Source organism: Grampus griseus (assembly GCF_964374135.1).
Source record: "Grampus griseus genome assembly, chromosome: 4".
Taxonomy (NCBI): domain Eukaryota; kingdom Metazoa; phylum Chordata; class Mammalia; order Artiodactyla; family Delphinidae; genus Grampus; species Grampus griseus.
In genome coordinates, this window is record NC_138997.1 from 70,020,057 (window position 1) to 70,039,307 (window position 19,251).

At 42.5% G+C, this 19,251-nt stretch overlaps 1 protein-coding gene across 3 annotated transcripts in view; it reads left to right on the top strand.

Annotated features, from left to right (window-relative positions):
* The first annotated feature begins 385 nt into the window (after positions 1-385).
* The window catches only part of KDR (kinase insert domain receptor), a 44,526-nt gene continuing 25,660 nt past the window's right edge, over positions 386-19,251 (top strand). For all 3 annotated transcript variants that reach the window (XM_082653973.1, XM_082653974.1, XM_082653975.1), the window contains exons 1-13: positions 386-729; positions 4,729-4,822; positions 6,759-6,955; positions 9,874-10,004; positions 10,289-10,457; positions 11,035-11,174; positions 11,783-11,960; positions 13,346-13,460; positions 13,551-13,714; positions 15,608-15,764; positions 16,853-16,976; positions 17,505-17,613; positions 18,436-18,777. In XM_082653973.1, coding sequence (XP_082510099.1) covers positions 663-729; positions 4,729-4,822; positions 6,759-6,955; positions 9,874-10,004; positions 10,289-10,457; positions 11,035-11,174; positions 11,783-11,960; positions 13,346-13,460; positions 13,551-13,714; positions 15,608-15,764; positions 16,853-16,976; positions 17,505-17,613; positions 18,436-18,777 — 1,987 coding nt within the window. In that variant the 5' untranslated portion in view covers positions 386-662. The remainder of the gene's footprint in view (positions 730-4,728; positions 4,823-6,758; positions 6,956-9,873; positions 10,005-10,288; positions 10,458-11,034; positions 11,175-11,782; positions 11,961-13,345; positions 13,461-13,550; positions 13,715-15,607; positions 15,765-16,852; positions 16,977-17,504; positions 17,614-18,435; positions 18,778-19,251) is intronic.

Genomic DNA, 19,251 nt, shown 5'->3' on the forward strand with positions numbered 1-19,251 from the left:
TCCCAAACTTTGGCGCTCCTCCTGAGGGCGCAGTGTCCCTCGCAGCACTCCCAGTGTTGCTCCCCAACATCTCGGGGCGGGAGGGCAGCCGCCGACTGAAACTTGGAGTGGCTCAGAACCCGTTATGGGCTACGTTTTCTTTCAGAAATGGAGTGGTTGCGCCCGGAACGTTCACCCTCGGGCCACTCCGGGCCAGACGCAGTCCGGTGCAAGTGGGGAGATGGGGAGATGTAGTGGGCGTGGGAAGCACCGGGTCCACTCACAGAACCCGGCTGAGGGGCGGGGCCGGCTGCGAAGGGAAGCCCCGCCCCGCATAGCCCCGCCCCCGCGCTCTAGAGTTTCGGCTCTGGCTCCCCACCCAGCACTGAATCCCGGGACCCCGGGAGAGCCGGAGGTATACGGTTGCGTTTCGTCTGCCCGCAGGGGGTATCACTTGCCCGCTACAGAAGCCCTAAGCTGTCTGGCAGTCGGGATACCCTCTCCTGCTGGCACCCGCAGACGCCCCTGCAGCCGCGGCCGAAGCCGGGGCACCCTCGCCCTGAGAGCGTCGGAGCCCTGCGCGGCGGCGCGCATTCCACCTCCGCGCCTTGTTCGCGGAGCAGGACCAGGGAGAGAGAACCGCCGGTCGAGTTCTGGGCACTGCGCCCGGCGCGAGGTGCGGGATGGAGAGCAAGGCGCTGCTGGCCTTTGCTCTGTGGCTCTGCGTGGAGACCCGGGCTGCCTCTGTGGGTAAGGAGCCCACTCCCTAGAAGGAAAGCGGAGAAGGTCGGGTACGGGCGGAGAGATAGGGATGCGGAGAGGACCTGGAGGCCGGACCTAACTGGGAGTCATAGAGCTGGAGAGGTGAAAGTGACTTCACACTGTGTTTTTTCATTTATCAAAGAGGAAACTGAAGCTCAGTGACTGGCCTAAGATTACGCAGCGAGTTGGTGGTCTCCTGAGCCCAGTTCCATTTCCGCGACTCTGGCCTCCGACAGGGCCTGGGCTGGAGCGTGTCCTGCAGAGCCGATACACCCGTGCTCTTAGGAGGCGGGAGTGGGAAAGCGCCTGTGGCTGGCAGGCAGGAGGTGCCCCCGCAGGCGGGAACACGCGGTGAAACGTTGTCCGGCTGCGCGCACCATCCTAGCCAGGACGCGGGGAAGGAAACCCTTAGGGGGCCGCGAGCCGGCTCGGCAGACGGCAGCGTGCGCGTAGCTCTGCCTCTGTAGGAGTCGAACCGGGAACCCGGTCTACTGTTCCCTTTTGGTTCGAACTCACGTACACACCCAGTGTATAAGGTGGGGTCTAGGGGAGAGGGAAACTTTTTCTTCTTCCTGGTGCAGGACGCCGCTCTCCTCGCAGAGAGAAAGGGGAATTGGGCTTGGACCTGGGGCTGTGACAGCTTCCCGAAGTGTCTCCAAGTAATAGTCACCTTCTCATGTAAAACAGTTTAACATCTTTCAAAGCGCTTTGGTCTTTCGGGTAAGCACAGGTCAGAAGTTCACGTTCTGAAAACTTGCTCTGAAGGTTTTGGTACCTAGGTTGGGCGCCACTCGCCACTCTCCTTGTCGTCTAAAATTTCACTCTCCTTCAAGATTAGGAACACGCATGCCCTTGGTGCAATAAATTCTCTCTCTCCCCCAGCCCTATTTCCTTCTCTGTTTATCTCTCTCTTTCTCATCTCTCTCTAATCTCTTTCCTGTAGCCAGTTTGTTGATTTACAGATTTCCACTCTTTGGAGGGTGAGAAAGAAGGGGAGAGGGTGGAAAAGGAAGAAAAGGTAAAATGATTCAGGTGAAAATTCCTTATAAATTAAAGAATCACATGTCTTTTTTTTTTTTTTAAAGACACCCACACACATATATGGTAACAAGATCATCTGTCTATAGTTACTGAATTTTCTGAATGACGACTTGGTTCATCCAGGCCAGCTCCACCAGGAACACTCATTTGTCCCTGACAAGACCTCTCTCTTCCCCTTTATGGTGAGAGAATGAAGCTCTGGAACTTGTGGTTTGTTCTGTATCCCACAAAGAAGTGAGTTGCTTTTAAGCCTGGGGTGTTTCATAGCACAGCAGTAGTAACCGTAATCGGGCTGCCCTGAATATAATGATGAGGTTGCCCTTTTGGAGTGTGTGACTTGCTTAATTGGATTGGGCTATAATTGATGCCATCAAATTCTAGAGACAGAGGCACTGTTGTTTTTCCTTCCTGTCTTTGAGCTGGAAGGGTAATAGTGCACAAATGAATTAATTTTGGCTATGGAATTTGAACATAGAAGAGCTTTTTATTGAGTAGCAGCGTATGTACTTCTTAGAGTTATTTCTTTAGAACTTTCTGAAGAGCAGAACTCAAACTTGTCAGTGAAAATGAATGAAGCTTATTGGAGCAAAAAGAAATTGAGTGTTGGTCTACATATATGAATTTGAAGTTATCATTATTGATAGCCTTGTTGAATAGTTTTTTGTTGGAGACATGTCTCTAGAATAGTATGGTGTTGTTTTGGCTCCCTATGAATGGAGAACCTTTTTTTTTTAACATTGGAAAGTGTGTCTAGAGTGTGAGATAATCTGTGGCAGTGATTTACAGGAGAGGTTCAAGAATCTTTTATTTTTGTGGTGGGGTGAGCTTGGCTTAATTAGAGCTTAGTCTTTACTACCATTTTTTTCTCACATGAATGTGCCCAAATAATGGGTTCTTTCTCATTTGGGTCATCATAGGAATTGTATTAAGTTACTGTTTTTGACATGTTTCTCAACCTAGTGTTTCCCAGTCAAGTTTGATATCTGTGCTCATCCAAATGAATTATTTTCATTTTCCTTCTGTGACACAAAATGGGGCTCCATTATTGGAAAACTTTTCTTTTGCTTTTAAACACTTTGCTTTATTGTTTGCCTACTTTGGGAGCAGTTATTTCCTTCATATTGAAAAGTGCTCTGCTGATTAACTGAGCATGACCACCCAGACCAATAGCCATCCAACAGTGGCCCGTAGACCATGTATGACCGCGTCACCTACAAATGCAGATTTGTAGGCCTAGGCACATTCTGACACGTGCTAAAGTCTAAGAACCACTGCCCCAAACCCATGGCCGTTCCAACGCCAATGAGTTCCTGAGATTTATTGATATAAAGTAATTTCCAGTTAAAAAAAATTTTTTTAATATTAACAAATCTACAGCAACCTATTTTACACGTCTGAGTGAGCGTATGAGAACACGAGTCATCAGCTGTTCATTCTGCCTGCAGCTGTTCACGTTGGGGTCCACAGATTCAATGCTGTGCATATTTACACTGGATATTTGCTCATACTCTGTTTATTCATACTCTTTCATATTTGCTAATACTCTTTTATTTGCCCAACAATGTCAATCCCAGTTTAGGCCTAGAGAGTCATTTGTTCTTAGTGGATGTGAGTTAAGGATCGTAAGAAGCTGGGATGCTTACCCAGCATCAATCACTTTCTAAGGTTGTATTTTGAAGATCTAGATATGAGTTAAGACCCTGACATGGTGGACAGTTTTTCTTTCTCTGATGCTTTATCAACACCTGGTAGTTCTTTGCATTTAGTTGGCAGAGAACTCAGTCTTCTTGCTGTAGAGTGACCCATGGCAAGGAATCTGTCCCGTGGTATATTTAGGTAGACACTTTTCCTGTGTTCCAAGGTTGGTGTCAGGACAAGCTCAGCGCTTTGATCAGTAAGTTGAGATTCCCCAGTTGTAATTCATTAGCATTACCCTTTTTTTAACTTATTTTTTCTTTAACTTTATTATTTATTTACGGCTGCGCTGGGTCTTCGTAGCTGTGTGCAAGCTTTCTCTAGTTGCGGCGAGCAGGGACTACTCTTCGTTGTGGTGCACAGGCTTCTCACTGCCATGGCTTCTCCTGTTGCAGAGCATGGGCTCTAGGTGCACGGGCTTCAGTAACTGAAGCATGTGGGCTCAGTAGTGGTGGCTCGCGGGCTCTAGAGCGGGGGCTAATTAGTTGTTGTGCACGGGCTTAGTTGCTCCGCGGCATGTGGGATCTTCCCAGAGCAGGGATCAAACTCATGTCCCCTGCACTAGCAGGCAGATTCTTAACCACTGAACTACCAGGGAAGTCCTGCATTACCCTTTTTAAGTTCTGTTTTCTGAAGGAAAGTATATGCATGTTATATGACATGGGAACATGTTTCTTTCCTCAGTTCCTCTCATCTAGTTTTAATGTACAGTCTTTCAACCTTGGCAGTTCTGTTACCAGAGGAAGTGCACTAGAAAATTGATAAAGGAAAATGAGACAATGTCATGGACGTTCCCACCCCCCTCAAAGTACATGGATGAACTATATAGAAATCTCTCTAAGTAGTATTCATTAATCAGCAATTTAGTCAAATGTGTGCATCCTATGTTTTATAAGAAATGTCAGTGGGTCCTTTCCCAGGGGAGTGAGATCATCAGATGAAGGTTCATTTGGTTTCAATGTCCCATATCCTTTTGTAAGACCTTGAAGTTGGCAATGCAGGAAAACAGGAACTCCACCCTCGCTCAATGAATTGCAGAACTGTTGTGTTGGTTTATGACCATCTGCCCATTCTTCCTGTTATGACACAGCTTGTGAACTTTTACTGGGAATGGTGAAAAGTAAATTCACAAGTTTTACACAATGAATTGCTGAAGAGGTGTTTTAAAGTATAGGGTGTGCATTGTTTATGGAAGGTGTTTCCTATTGGGTCTGAGTGGCAATTATATTCATTTATTTAATTTGTTTCTAGGTTTGTCTAGCGTTTCTCTTGATCCACCCAGGCTCAGCATAAAAAAAGACATACTTACAATTATGGCTAACACAACGCTTCAAATTACTTGCAGGTAAGGATACATTTTAGATTCAGATTTCCTGTGTCAAATATCATTGTTTATTAAAGAAAAAATAATTTCCATACATCAGAATTATAATAGAGTCTTCATAATTGTGTGTAAGTAGTGAGGTTTCTAAGAGCTAATGTAATAATGAAAACATGAGGAAGGTCTTCTCTGGAAAATTCTGTACAATTTTGCTGGCATTTTTTTCCTACTACCCTCTGCCAACACACACATACACACACACACACACACACACACCCCCTAATAACCAGTATAGCACCTAGCGTATATTATGTAATACACATTCAATAAATATTGAATGAATAAATGAAATCTTTAGAGTTAAAGAAGTTTGGGGACGTATTTGTTATACTCAGAATGGCTCTTAGACATCTGTTTAGCACTTTTCAGGAACTTTATTTTATGGAAAAATTCTGACTGTAGTTGCAATTTTATATTCAGTCATTAATATTGCTGAGTGCATGTCAAGCTCTGGCCTGAGGTTCTGGCATGTCTCTTTCACCAGCTAGCAAGAAGTCATGCTCTTGATTTTTGCTAGCTGGGGAAATAGGCCTCTTTGACAAGATGAGGAGGCGTCTAAATTTTGCTTTCCAGCCCTTACCTCAGGGAGAAAAGTAGAAGACTTTAGGGTTTAATGTAGTGATTATGTATGACAGAGCCAGAGGCTTCTTGGGACCGGTGTGGTTTTGGCAGAGGAGGTGGGTAGAGGTGATCTTGCCCCCTGAGAACAGTGCTGATGGTCCACAAAGAACCTTGGGGAGCTTGTTGCCATTGTTTTTGCTTGATGAATGCCAAGTGTTCAGCACAGTGACACAGATCTGTTTTAGCTTGCCGAGTGTAAAGGATACCCTAGTTGCCTTATCAAGGGTAGGGGACCAATACCCAACCCTTGGGAAAAAACATAGTAACAGGTGCTGTTTGCCTAGCTTTGCTACTTCAAGATGCATTTCTCAGCAGATTTTCCTCTTACCCACCCTTAACAACAAAGGTTATTTAAAATTCCCCAAGATTCTATATATACACCTCTTATGTCCCCAGAAAAACAATGGAGTGTGTTAAAAGTAACTTCATTAATGTAACTGCAACTTCGTGGAAATTTCAAGTTCTTTAAAGAAGGGTCAGTGATGTTACATTCTTCTTGATGTTGACTGTCTTCCTTGGGGCTTTGTAGAGAAATGCTGCAATGAAAGTAATCTGTGCTTTAATGCCATCCTTCCAAGGTCCTACGAGGCCCTTAGACAGTTGCATCCCCTTCCTTCCTAACCTCACCTCTTACTCTCCCGACTGCCCACTCTTCTCTAGCTACGCTGGCTTCCTTGCCACTCCCCGAATACTCCAGATAGGCACCCACCCCAGGGCCTTGACATTGGCTGTTCCCTCTGCCTGAAACTCTGTTCCTCCTGATATCTATACGGCCCACTTCACCAAGCCCCCTCCCTCTAGAACTCTTCACTTGTTTCTTTGCCTCTTCTAGACTTTCTTCATAGTATTTATCACCACCTTTTATACAACATATTTTACTTACTTTTTAAAAGTTTCAGCTTTATTGAAGTTTACGTACTTTTTTACTGCCTGTCTCCTCCAACTAGACTCAAGTTCCATGAAGGCAATGATTTTTATCTGATTTGTTCACTGCTGTATTCCCAGTCTTCAACAACATTTGACACATAGCACATGCTTAATAAATATTTGTTGGTTGAATAAAATAAGTAATAGAAAACTCGGGAATCCTTATAAGTGATTTCTGAAGCTGAGACTCTGGCTTTTTGTCATTTGTCCATATAATCTGTCATTGTTGGTAGAAGGCTATGAATCTGTCTGTTGAGGAGATTGTATAAGTTTGAGAACTAAACCTTCTATTTTCTTAGAAACAGCCTCATAGGCATTTCACTTAAATACTTGCTTGGAATGAATTTTTCAGGGGTCAGAGGGACTTGGACTGGCTTTGGCCCAACAATCAGAGCGGCTCTGAGAAAAGAGTGGAGGTGACGGATTGCAGTGACAGTGCCTTATGTAAGATGCTCACCATTCCAAAAGTGATCGGAAATGATACTGGAGCCTACAAGTGCTTCTACCGGGACACTGACATGGCCTCCGTCGTCTATGTGTATGTTCAAGGTAAGTGGTTAAATGGAATTCACTTCCCAAGTTAATTTACCAGTTACAAAACACAATCGGTGCAAAGAAGAATCCGGACAACAAAGGCTCGCTCTAAAGGCTCTCTGCCAACAGGAATCTACAAAATTCTTCTCTCCCAAGGCCTCCTCTGAGTACAAGACTCAGTGATTTGTTCTGCAGTTTGGGCCTTGCTACATCTCTATTGCCCAATTAGTTTGGTTCTGATCTTTGTTTCTAAGGGAAATCTGTGTTCACAGTTGGCAATGGAGATTTATAAGAAGTCTTCTGATATTTGAGGAAAAAACCCCTGAAATCCTCGAAAAGGAAGATTCAGGGGAGAATTATGGAGAGATTTCTGTGGAGAGATAGGTTATCTACAGCAGATTCGGAGATTTCCCCAAGAATGCACAGGGAGTCAGCCAAGGGCTCTGGAGCATTTTTTGTTCATAGGAACTTTTCTTTTCCCACTTACACTTTATAAAAAACAATTTCCATACACTTGTGCAAATAAAGTCACTGCCTCAAAAGGCCTTTGGAGGACAGTGTTTCCTTTGCTTGTGTGGTCTGAGATCTTGGATGACACGCTCCATCTTTCTATAGTTTGCAATTTGGGATTTACACTGTGGAGGCCAACTTAACATCCATGTAGGGTAAACTCCATGTCACATGTATTTAGCATTTATAATCTGAATTATTCGTTCCTTCGTGTTTCAAAAATCTTATGCTAACTTAAGAAAACCTGACTTAACTAATGAGATATGAATCATATAACTTGGGTGGGTATAAGTCTATAGTATAGTATTTTGCGTAGATATACTAAATATTTTTCTTTTCAGTAAAGATGAGCTTTTTAGACATTTTATTTATACATTTACATACCTCTGTACATCCTAGAGAATTTGAAGCAGGTGAAGATGGCTTAGACTTTTTTCCAGAAGCATCTTTTACAGAACAGGAATTTCATCAGCTTTGGGAGACACACTTGCACATCTCCATTTGCGTTTCAATAGTGCAGTACGGTCAGTGCAAGGGAAGAATGGGGACCACATCAGAATAATGTATGTCACTCCTGGATTGCACAATATTTGAGAATTACTTTTGCCCAGGGTAAGCACAGTCCAAGGTAGAATTTTGTGCTCTCCTCCCCTCTGCAGAAGTTGAAAGAGACAAGGCCCAGATCTTCGAGAATTTCTGGCTCCTTTTGATCTGGCAGTCTTGGGAGATCAGGCTTTCTCAGAAGATTGCAAGGATTTCCTGCTTTCAGGCTGTCTGGAAATACTACAAGATGAACCTCTCCCATAATATCTCGTTATTTCCTTCTCCCCAAGTCAGGAAACCTGGAGACATGTGAAAATTCATTTCATGAGTTACAGTAAATATTTTATTTTGAGAGGATGGGTGGTTGTTTGGGTTTCTTTTGTTTATTTCCTCTTTTTGGGATACTGAAATAGAATTGATTTACTGAATAGCTTTAGTCTTACGTCAAGGGGTTAATTTAGCTTCCAAAGACTTGCTCTGTAAGCAAGCTATGTAATATTTCATAGCATGCAGATGAAAGGTAGGTAATATGAAGAAGTAGCAATCCCCAGCACTGTTTATTTGTACACTGCCTGTCTCTGAGTATACCATCAAATTCTGCTTCCTGTCTAAGCCTGGCGTTCTAGGAGGTGAGTTGTCCGAGATTTTGGTCATGAAGTTTAACAGTGGAAAAGAAAACATTGAAGTATTCCCTATGGATGGTCCTTTAATATCCCCTCTGGTCCCCACCTTACTTCCTTAGTCTTCTGACCCCATTCCCTCCAGCAATGGATGGAGCCGGGAAGTGGGTCTTGGTCTCGTAAGATAATGACTATGGCATGTGGTGGCTGGATTGGCTGCCTTTCTGTGCTGTCCAGCTGGGAGGGAAATCAAACTTCTGCTGTTGCAGGGAATTAGCTGCTTTTCTCCCCTTTGGTTTAATTAACTCTTTCTTTCCTTGAACCAACCATCCTGAAGAGCTCTGAAAATGCTTGGTCAGGTGTGTTGGGGAGAGTGGCATGAACCATTATCTCTCTGAGATTTCAGGCATGGCTTCACACCCATCAACTCTATCTCCGGGAGAAGGAGTCGTTTCCCAGCAGCGTGTTAACATCATACGAACAGTGTTTGAACGGCCTTAAAATCTCTTTTGTTTTTTTCTCAGTCTTTGCCATGGTGGCTTTTCAGGCTTTTGTCATTGAAGATATTAATGATTGCTGAATCTTAAACTAAATGCAATTAAACAGGAAACATAAACAATTTAACTATTCAGCATTATTATATAAAGAATCTTATATCTAGTCTTCACAATCTTAAAATACTCACGTGAAACTTTGTCTTGAATTATTGAATTAAAAATCGTTAGTCATTTCTTTACTTTAAAGAATCTTTGGGAGCCATTAACCTATTTTCATGACAGTTACACTATTTGCCTTAAGAGAGAGAACATGAAGTTTTTAACATCAAAAAACTCAGTAGGTAAACTATACAGGTTTAACTTTAAATTTACTTTAAAACTTATGTACATGAAAGATGTATAGTGCATATGAAAATGTATATGAAAATGAAGACGTGTGCTCCCTCACTTTGAAAAAACTGTAATGATCAATCTGCTTAAATGTGGAACCTATAAAGTACACTCTACTTGTTGATCCTCAGTGCAAAAGGAGCCAGTCTCATTCCGGGAGTTTTCTTCCAGATTTTTCACACATACACACCCCCCCTCCTGTAGCATAACCTTGGAGCCAGATATTTACCAGCAGACCTACCTCTGGATTCCTTTGCCTAGTGTGAAATGTCTTTCCCAATAGTTTACTTCTCTGGTTAGAGTTTATGAACCTGAAAGATGACCCACTTTTCTAGTAAATGCCATTAACTCATGGAACTACATTTTCTTCTAGATTACAGATCTCCGTTTATTGCTTCTGTCAGCGACCAACATGGAGTTATATACATCACTGAGAACAAAAACAAAACTGTGGTGATTCCGTGTCTGGGGACCATTTCAAACCTCAATGTGTCACTTTGTGCAGTAAGTTACATCTTCTTTCTTCATCTCTTACCCTTTCATAATATTAAGCTAGTATTAAGATGGGTAGCCTGTTTATAACATCATATATATTATAAATGTATATATTACATGCATTATATAACATTAAGTCAACAATGAGTTTTAAAGGAAACTTTAGGAAGGGTCAAAATGACAAGAAATAAAACCAATTTGTATTCTTAAAATAAGATGAATTCTTTAGTGTTCATGGTTTTTACTTTTGGATAGCACTTGATTAAATATTTGATATTTCTTTTTCTACCCAGAGGTATCCAGAAAAGAGGTTTGTTCCTGATGGCAACAGAATTTCCTGGGACAGCAAGAAAGGCTTCACTATTCCCAGCTACATGATCAGCTATGCTGGCATGGTCTTCTGTGAAGCAAAAATTAATGATGAAAGTTACCAGTCTATTATGTACATAGTTGTGGTTGTAGGTAAGAGGACAATTCCTTTTTGTATCATTAATGTCAGACAATAAAGATTAGCTTCTTATATTAAGATTCTGGAGGACAAGAGATATTGAGAAATATATTATTTCAAGATTTGTTGTTAAGCAATTCACTACATCCGCTCTTCTCTACCCAGTAAACCTATGTGCAACTGAGGTTTTTCTCCTTCCTTACCAAGACCAAGAATGAATAAGAGTTCTGTTATGGGAGTGTATTGTTTGGAAAATTCAATGTTCAGAGCATTGCTTGGCATCAAGTCTTTTAATTATACCTATTTTATGGAAAGTTTGGTAGCTTTCTAAAACCGGCCGCATTGACTATTGACCTCTCAGATTTTACTGCTTTTCTGTCCAATGGGCTACAACATCTTTGAGATCCATTTAGGGCTGCTTTGTGGATCTCTGTAGACCATTTTCCTGGGAGTTCACCAAGGTTTGGGGAGACCCTCAGGGAAAAATGATGTGACACATTTTGAAGTTGCATCATGTCTGAAAAAATGTGTGCCAAGTTATAGATTTTGGTTTCCCTCTCACTTTCTGTTTTTCCAATGTACTTGCTCCAGGGTACAAGATTTATGATGTGGTTCTGAGCCCCCCTCACGGAGTTGAGCTGTCTGTTGGAGAGAAGCTTGTCTTAAATTGTACAGCAAGAACTGAACTAAATGTGGGGATTGACTTCAACTGGGAATACCCTTCTTTGAAGGTAACACTAACAATTCAAAGCCAGACCTCCAAATACTTTGATAATAAGCTCCAACGAAGTTTGCTTCAGAGAGATAGGGACCTCTTTGGCCAGATAAAATGTAAGGGCCTTAACTTACACTAACATACACACACACACATTTTAAGAGAACTGTAGGACATACAGCACTCATGGGAAAAAAAGATGCAAAACCAAGAACTCTGTCCAGGCTGTGAAGATTAGTTTTCTTTAGGGGATTATGTCTTTCTAGGTTGCATTATTTCTCTGTTCTCCAAAGTCCTTGATCTATTTTCCTTTTAAGGGAATTTCTTTTCAAGAGGTGGCATGAGACACACTTCTCCTTAAACAGTGGTCATATTTCCTTGGGTTTCTGCAGTTTACATTGATCTCATTCCCATTATGTGAGGTTTGAAAATGCCTGATTCAGTTGATTCTATTTATTTCTCCTGAAACCAAATGTATTTGTCATCAGCATGATGATAAAAGTTCAGAAGTGTCTATTATTAGCATTAAATAGTGTTCACCAAAGGCCAAGACTTTTATGGGTATCTAGAAGCTACCAGGGAATGTTATTCTGGACTTTGGAAGTTCACTAAACTCTTTTTCAGCATCAGCATAAGAAACTTGTAAACCGGGACCTAAAAACCCAGTCTGGGAGTGAGATGAAGAAGTTTTTGAGCACCTTGACTATAGATGGTGTAACCCGGAGTGACCAAGGGTGGTACACCTGTGCCGCTTCCAGTGGGCTCATGACCAAGAGGAACAGCACATTCATCAGGGTCCATGGTAAGCTAAGATTTCCTTTGGAATTATGCTCTGCCTTGAAAAGTGAGATGATTTAAATAAATGTAGGTCAGCTAGTGATTCCTATTTTGCTCGTTCAGAAGATGTTTTTGAGCTCTTGCTAGGAAGGCCACTTGACCTTGAGGTCAAGAGTGTAGCTTGGGTTCAAATCCCAACTTTAAAGATGAGATGAGCTGATGTAGTAAGGGCTCACTACATATTATTTGTTGTTGCTATTACTATTATCACTATAATAAGCAGAGGGTTATTATCTAAGATCATTTTTAAATTTTCATTTGATCGCAAGGCTGAGAGGCTTCCCTGAGTAAGCATGGGCCTTGCAATTGGGGAAACCTGTATTTAGTTACTTTCTGTGGGGCTTTGAGAAAATAACTTAACTTCCCATTTATTCTCTTTCATTCACATAAATGTCTCAGTTTAGATGATAATTTGTATGGCATCCAACTTATAGGCCTTCATAAGGGTTTGGATTTTATAATATGGGAATGCATAGAAGGGTTTTGAGCAGAGAGAGACATGCTCTGGCTTATGTTTTTATAGGATCACTATGTGGGTTATTTTAATGTGAAATACTTTAGGGAAGTAAGGGCAGAAGTAGAGAGACTAGTTAGAAGGCTAATTGCAGTCATCCAGGTGAGAGATGGTGGGTGGCTTAGACAAGGGTGGTAAGTGGAGGTGGTCAGAAGTGACCTGATTCTGGATGTATTTTTGAAGATAGAGCCAGTAGGGTTTGCCTATCGATTCCCTGGCTGTGGGATATAAGAGAAAAAGAATGGAAGATGACCTTTGCGTTTTTAGCGTGAGCAACTGAGTGAACGGTAGTTTTCTCAACCGAGATAGGGAAGATAGGAAGAGGAATAGGACACAGGGTTGGGTGGCTTCATTTGGAGATGCCCACTAAATATCCAAGTGGAGACTTTAATATATTAACCTAGAACGCAGGGAAGTCAGGGACAGGAGATATAGATTTAGGAGGAATGTGTAATTGACAAGAGGAAGGTGTTGGTAAAGGCAAGAGGTCCGAGGACTGAGTCCTGGGGCACATGGGAGGTATGTATAGGGTGTCATGGGAGCAGAGGAGACGTAGGGAAAACTTCACAGAGAAGCAAATGCTTGAGTTGAGTGAGATTTGAGTGCTCGGTAGACTTGTGGAGCAGACTGTGGGAGAGAGAAAAGCTAACGCAGAGACCACAGGTGAGGGAGAACCTGGAGTGGGACCTGTAGAAGGATGAGATGGGGACTCTCTGAACAGCAGTGACTCAGACCCCCAAGGTCTTTGACTCTTCACTTGAAATGAAAAACTAAACCAAATGGCCGTTTATAAGAAGTTGCCATTTATGAGAAAAATTATTTTTATTTTCTTCCAGAAAAACCTTTTGTTGCTTTTGGTAGTGGCATGGAATCTTTGGTGGAAGCCACCGTGGGAGACCGTGTCAGAGTCCCTGTGAAGTGCCTTGGTTACCCTCCTCCAGAAATAAAATGGTAACGACTGGAAGTAAATGCAAAGCCTTGTTCCACGTGAAAGCAAATCCTTAGATTGGACTCATTTCTGGGATTTGTTTTTCCCCACAGGTATAAAAATGGAAGACCCATTGAGTCCAATCACACAATTAAAGTGGGGCACGTACTGACTATTATGGAAGTGAGTGAAAAAGATACAGGAAATTACACTGTCATCCTTACCAATCCCATTTCAAAGGAGAAACAGAGCCACGTGGTATCTCTGGTTGTGAATGGTGAGTCCATTCAGTTTTCCTTCTCTAGAGTATGATTATGTCCTCCTGAACAGCCAGGCCACCGTTCCTTTGGTGTCTCTGCCTCACTCACATCATGAGTAGCTCTGGTGTATAAAAATGATCCAGGACAGTGCGGCTGAAGTGAGGTGTGGGGCGGTATGCTCTGGACATGTTTGCTTAAGAGGCCATGCGAATGAAGCAGTTGGTGGTCGAACTCGAGCCTAAAGTAGATGGTTCAGCCGATGGCTAAATGCTGTGACATAAGAGTGCCCACAGGGACAGTCATCAGGCTCCAGTTGCAGTACCTTTGAATTGTGCTCCTGGCATGCAAATGTTTAAGACTCTTCTTGAATTTTGTGGGAAGCTACTAGTTTGATTTGGGGGTTGATGTATCAGTGATGCACAGGCAGATTCCAATGCAGAAGGCTTTTGCAGGTGGACACTGTTGGCTGGTTGGAAGTGTTTTAATTTTTTTTTCAACAGGAGTCTGGGATCTGACTCTGAGCCTATAAAGGGGGAGATATTAAGTTTTTGATTTAAGAATGGTTTGAATTTTATTTTTCCAAACTGAAAGATACTTATTTACAATAAGTACTCTGGGTGGGGAGGAAAAGGACATCATGGTCAAGTAAATGTGGGAGATGCTAAGTTGATGGACATAGTATATTGCCATTCTCCAGTGGTGGGTGGGAGACATAGAGTAGCCAAGGTTTAACAAACTTATTTGACCAGAGCACCCCTCCCGCATACATCCATTAATATCTTGCTCCAAACACAGGTTGGGAAATGCCTCTCTTTTGTAATTCTTTGTGCTTTCTACTGTCATGGCAGATTAAAACTTCAGGATCTTCTCATGTGGCATTAAGGTGCTTCCCTGTATATCCTGCCAAGCTCTGTATGTCTTCTGAGCTTGGCTTCGTTTCTTTGCGGGGACATCAGCTTCGGGGAGTATTTTAAAGATAACAGGTTCCAGAAATGTGACTTAGGAGCCACTTGGGTGTAGGAGTTTGGGGAGTATAGAGAAGCTGGGAAGCTGAAAAGTAGGGTGGGGAGAAGGAAAGGAACAAGAAATAAAGATGTAAAAATGGACAGTGAATAACTCTATCTCATTCATCCAGGAAGTCACTAAATGTTTGATTCACCCTAGCATTTACCCTGCTCTATAAAACAAAGATAAAGAAAGAAGTCAAGGTTTGAAAGTATAATCTGAGGCTTTAGGCTGGTAGTGATGAGAAGATAGTTTCACATTAATGACTGGAGCCTAAAAAAGAAAGAGAGAAAAAAGGGAGAGAAGGAGGAAAAGACACGGAAGGAATGGAGGGAGGAAGGGAAGAAAACAAGAAAGGATGGGAGAGAGGAGGGGAGAAAGGAAGGAAGGGGAAGAAGGAGGGAGAAATGGAGAAGCAGGCATGGTGGGTGACCTTGGGCAAGTCATTTCACTTTTAAATTTTTCCCATGTGTTAAGTGGAGGACAATAGCAGTGACTGTGAGGATTAAATGAATTAATTGATGTAAAGCGCTTAGAACAATACTCAGTACATAATACATGTACTCACTGTATTATTCACAACTCTTTTCTTCCTGGAGCCTTGTCTGACCTTGTGAAATTGGGAGGATTAGGAGAACAATCTCTGTAATGTAGATGAGAAAAAGGTGAGGCACAGGGTGGCGAGACTGGCACAAAGTCACTCAACTTACTAGTTTATTATTATTGCTATCATGAGTATCACTAGAAGTCAGGTGTCCTGTCTCCAAATCTAGATGTTCTTTGAAAAAGCAAATGGGGGCAAAAATTCTATGCTTGGAAAAACACAGGTTTTAATGGCTGAAAACTTTTACTTTCCATTCCTCAAAGCTGATTGACAATTCAAAAGGTGTCTTTCCCATCTCCAGTCCCACCCCAGATTGGTGAGAAATCTCTGATCTCTCCCGTGGACTCTTACCAGTACGGCACCTCCCAAACGCTGACGTGCACGGTCTATGCCGTTCCTCCCCCGAGTCACATCCAGTGGTACTGGCAGCTGGAAACAGAGTGTACCTACCAGCCCATGTGAGTAGGGTCACATCCTTTTTTTCCTGCTCTTTTGCATTTAAAAAAATATTTATTCATTTGTTTTATTTTTAGATCCCACACGTAAGTGATATCATACAGTATTTGTTTTTGTCTGGCTTACTTAGTATGATAACCTCTAGGTCCATCCATGTTGCTGCAAATGGCATTATTTCATTCCTTATATGGCAGTGTAGTATTCCGCTGTATATATGTACCACATCTTCTTTATCTATTCCTCTGTCGATGGACATAGCCAAGCTACGATATGACACCATTCTAAGCCAAGAAGACTATCTCTAAGAAGGTTATCCCTCAAGTGGTACTCTTAATCTCCTTCCGTCTTTCTCTGTGCTTACGTCTTTAGGAGATGTCGTTCCTTGGGGTATCCCGCTTTGAGATTAGCTAGCTCTCTCTTCGGGTTGGCCCTGATGTCCATCTCTCTGAATGCAGTTTCTTTGCTCACTTTGTTAATTGCCAGTCTTTGGTTTTTCTCCTTATGCCAATCAACCGGTGAATACCACAGTCTCCTTATCTGTGAGAAGGTACATCTCAAGGGAAGTGCTGATGGATGCAAGGACCTCGGAGCCTCAGGCCCGGCTTATCAGGTCCTAACACAAGTCCAGACATCCTTAGGAAAAAAACAACAAGTCACCCACCACCACCCTAAGCAGTTCACTTCCTGTTGTTGTTTTTGAGATGGCCTCTATTAGTTTCTTCCTCAGATGCTGACCATTTCCTACACAAAGGCCACAGTCCCAGGGAGATTAAGAAGCCCAATGGCTTCTTAGTTTCCTTGCCTTCCTTTGAACTAAATTAACTTGAATTGTCTTGTCGATCCAATTTATGAATGGAGGTTTGTTCCCAGAATAGCTGCTTCCCTCCTGTATCCTGAATGAATCTACCTAGAACCTTTTCCTTCATTGCTGAGGCCTATTTTTAATTGGCGCCAAGTCTTGTAACGTGGTAGGGTGCATTGGAAGTTAGTTCTAAGAACGTAATAACCAAAGTCTGACTCCTTTCCTTGCTGTTGATATGAATTAAAGAAAAATTAAGTCATGATATCATCTGTTACCTCTTTCTTATAGCCAAGCTGCCTTAACGACAAACCCACATACCTGTAAAGAATGGAGAAACGTGGAGGACTTCCAGGGGGGAAACAATATCGAAGTCAACAAAAATCAGTTTGCCCTAATTGAAGGAAAAAACAAAGTGAGTTTGAAGTTCTTTAATTTGAAAATCTGTCTCTCTTTTATGGAAGGATGGAGTGAAAGTAGGGTAAAATAATATCAATGTGTGAGGAATATGGGCGATTGATCATCAAATAAATTGGATGATAAAATACTAGCATGTTAAGTCAGTTTGAAAACACCATTAACTTTTAGAAACACCATTGACTTACTGTTACTGTATCAGAGAAAAATAAAACACATATGTCATTAACTCTGTACATGGGATGTATGGTAATTCTGATTTTATAAACATGAAAATGAGAAAAGGTATGTAATGTTGTATTAAAACACATTCTTTATTCCATGGTTTCCAAAGCTCGTTTTGTATGATGTGTGAGCTGCACCAGCATAATTATAATTGCACAGATTTGAGCGTGCGTGGTCAGTGCTGGAGTCTGAATGGCGTAGGCAGGTCGCAGCAGTGGTGGGGATGCTGACTTTTAGTCTGAATGCACGTGCGTAAACACAGCCTCCATTGTTTATGGCCTGGAATTTGTTTTTTTCACAGACTGTAAGTACCCTTGTTATCCAAGCAGCCAATGTATCCGCTTTGTACAAATGTGAAGCGGTGAACAAAGCTGGGCGAGGAGAGAGGGTTATCTCCTTCCACGTGACCAGTAAGTGCTCTCCAGGGGCTGGGCTGTCTGATACTCTGTTGTCCTGGCCATTCCCATGAGTGGCGTGGCTTTAGGAAGGGGAGTTGGATGGCTAATTGATGCTTTTGTTCATAAAGGAGAGTTCCCCAGGTAGCTCCTGGGCTCACGTGAAGTCAGTACATCTGACTTCACAGGAGAGGGAGCATGGGTTCACACATGCTTTTGAAGCTCAAGTCCCGCGTGATATTTTTGTCTTTGTCATCACAGTGCAGCACAGTGCTTGGCTTAGCGAGGTTCAGTCAACGTTTATGCACTTGCTGTTGGACAGCTGACAAGGTTGGGTTTTTGGGAGGCAATTGTAATGACATTGGAGCAGTGCCTTCCCAATACTACCAACTTTGTTCATCTTAATTCTATGGCTAGCTTTAGCTGACTGGATGGAATAAAATATTTCAGTCTGAGCTAATTCACTGTAATAAACATAGCTTTCCTGTCAGTGAGTGTTATATATTAATGAGGAATTAATTTTTTAAATCCCAAGTTATAATTATCTGCTTTGAATTGGGGGGGGGTTAAATCTTAAAAACCGTGCTTAGAGCTCAAAGTGGAGATTTCATATATATCTGAGGAATTCATTTACATTTCCAAATAATGTATTTTGGCAAAATAATACATTTTGAATCTGGAATTGTCCAGTTTGGTCGTCTCCTTGTATTCCATCGTCTGGGAATGCCAGAGCTTCACCTCTCTTGGTGCTTTACCACAGACTGAGGGCAACAAGGAAGCAATAGTGTGCTGCCCAAGTTAAATCACTGTCTTCTAAGCATGGGTTTTACATTTCAGAGGGTTTTGAAATCACTTTGCAACCCGGCACCCAGCCCACCGAGCAGGAGAGCGTGTCTCTGTGGTGCTCCGCGGACCGAACTATGTTTGAGAACCTCACGTGGTACAAACTTGGCCCACAGGCTCTGCCCATCCACGTGGGAGAGCTGCCCACACCTGTTTGCAAGAACTTGGATGCTCTTTGGAGAATGAACGCCACAATGATCTCTAATAGCACAAATGACATTTTGATCATGGAGTTGCAGAATGCATCCTTGCAGGACCAAGGAGACTACATCTGCTTTGCTCAGGACAGGAAGACCAAGAAAAGACATTGCGTGGCCAGGCAGCTTACAGTCCTAGGTAGGGAGGTAACTCTGGACCATCCAGAAGCAGTTGGGATGCCATAAATGTAATGCTTTCAGGGGCTGTGTGAAGATTGTCCTCTAGCAGCTTATGAAGTAGACCGGTGAGCACTTATCTTGCGGAAAGTCCTCAAGTCAGAAGGAAGCTAATCGTGGTGAAGTGATGTATTAAAAAGAGAAAATAGCCCCATTCTTTCCAACCCTGATGGTGGGGTCACTCACTACTATCTGCAAGGGATTCCCCTAAACCAGGGAAGTTTCTGCCTCATTCTTGAGCATTCAGTTATTTAAATAGACACATATTTGTGAATGCCTACCATGAGCTAGGAGGGTGCCGGAAGTTCATAGTGGTGGGCAGAGTGAGAACACAGACAACTGCTGGGCTGTGGGGTACAGTGAGGTCTCTGTGTCCATGAGGACAGGGGTTGTTTCTGTTTTACTCCTTGCTGAGCTCCAGGCATAGAACATAGTG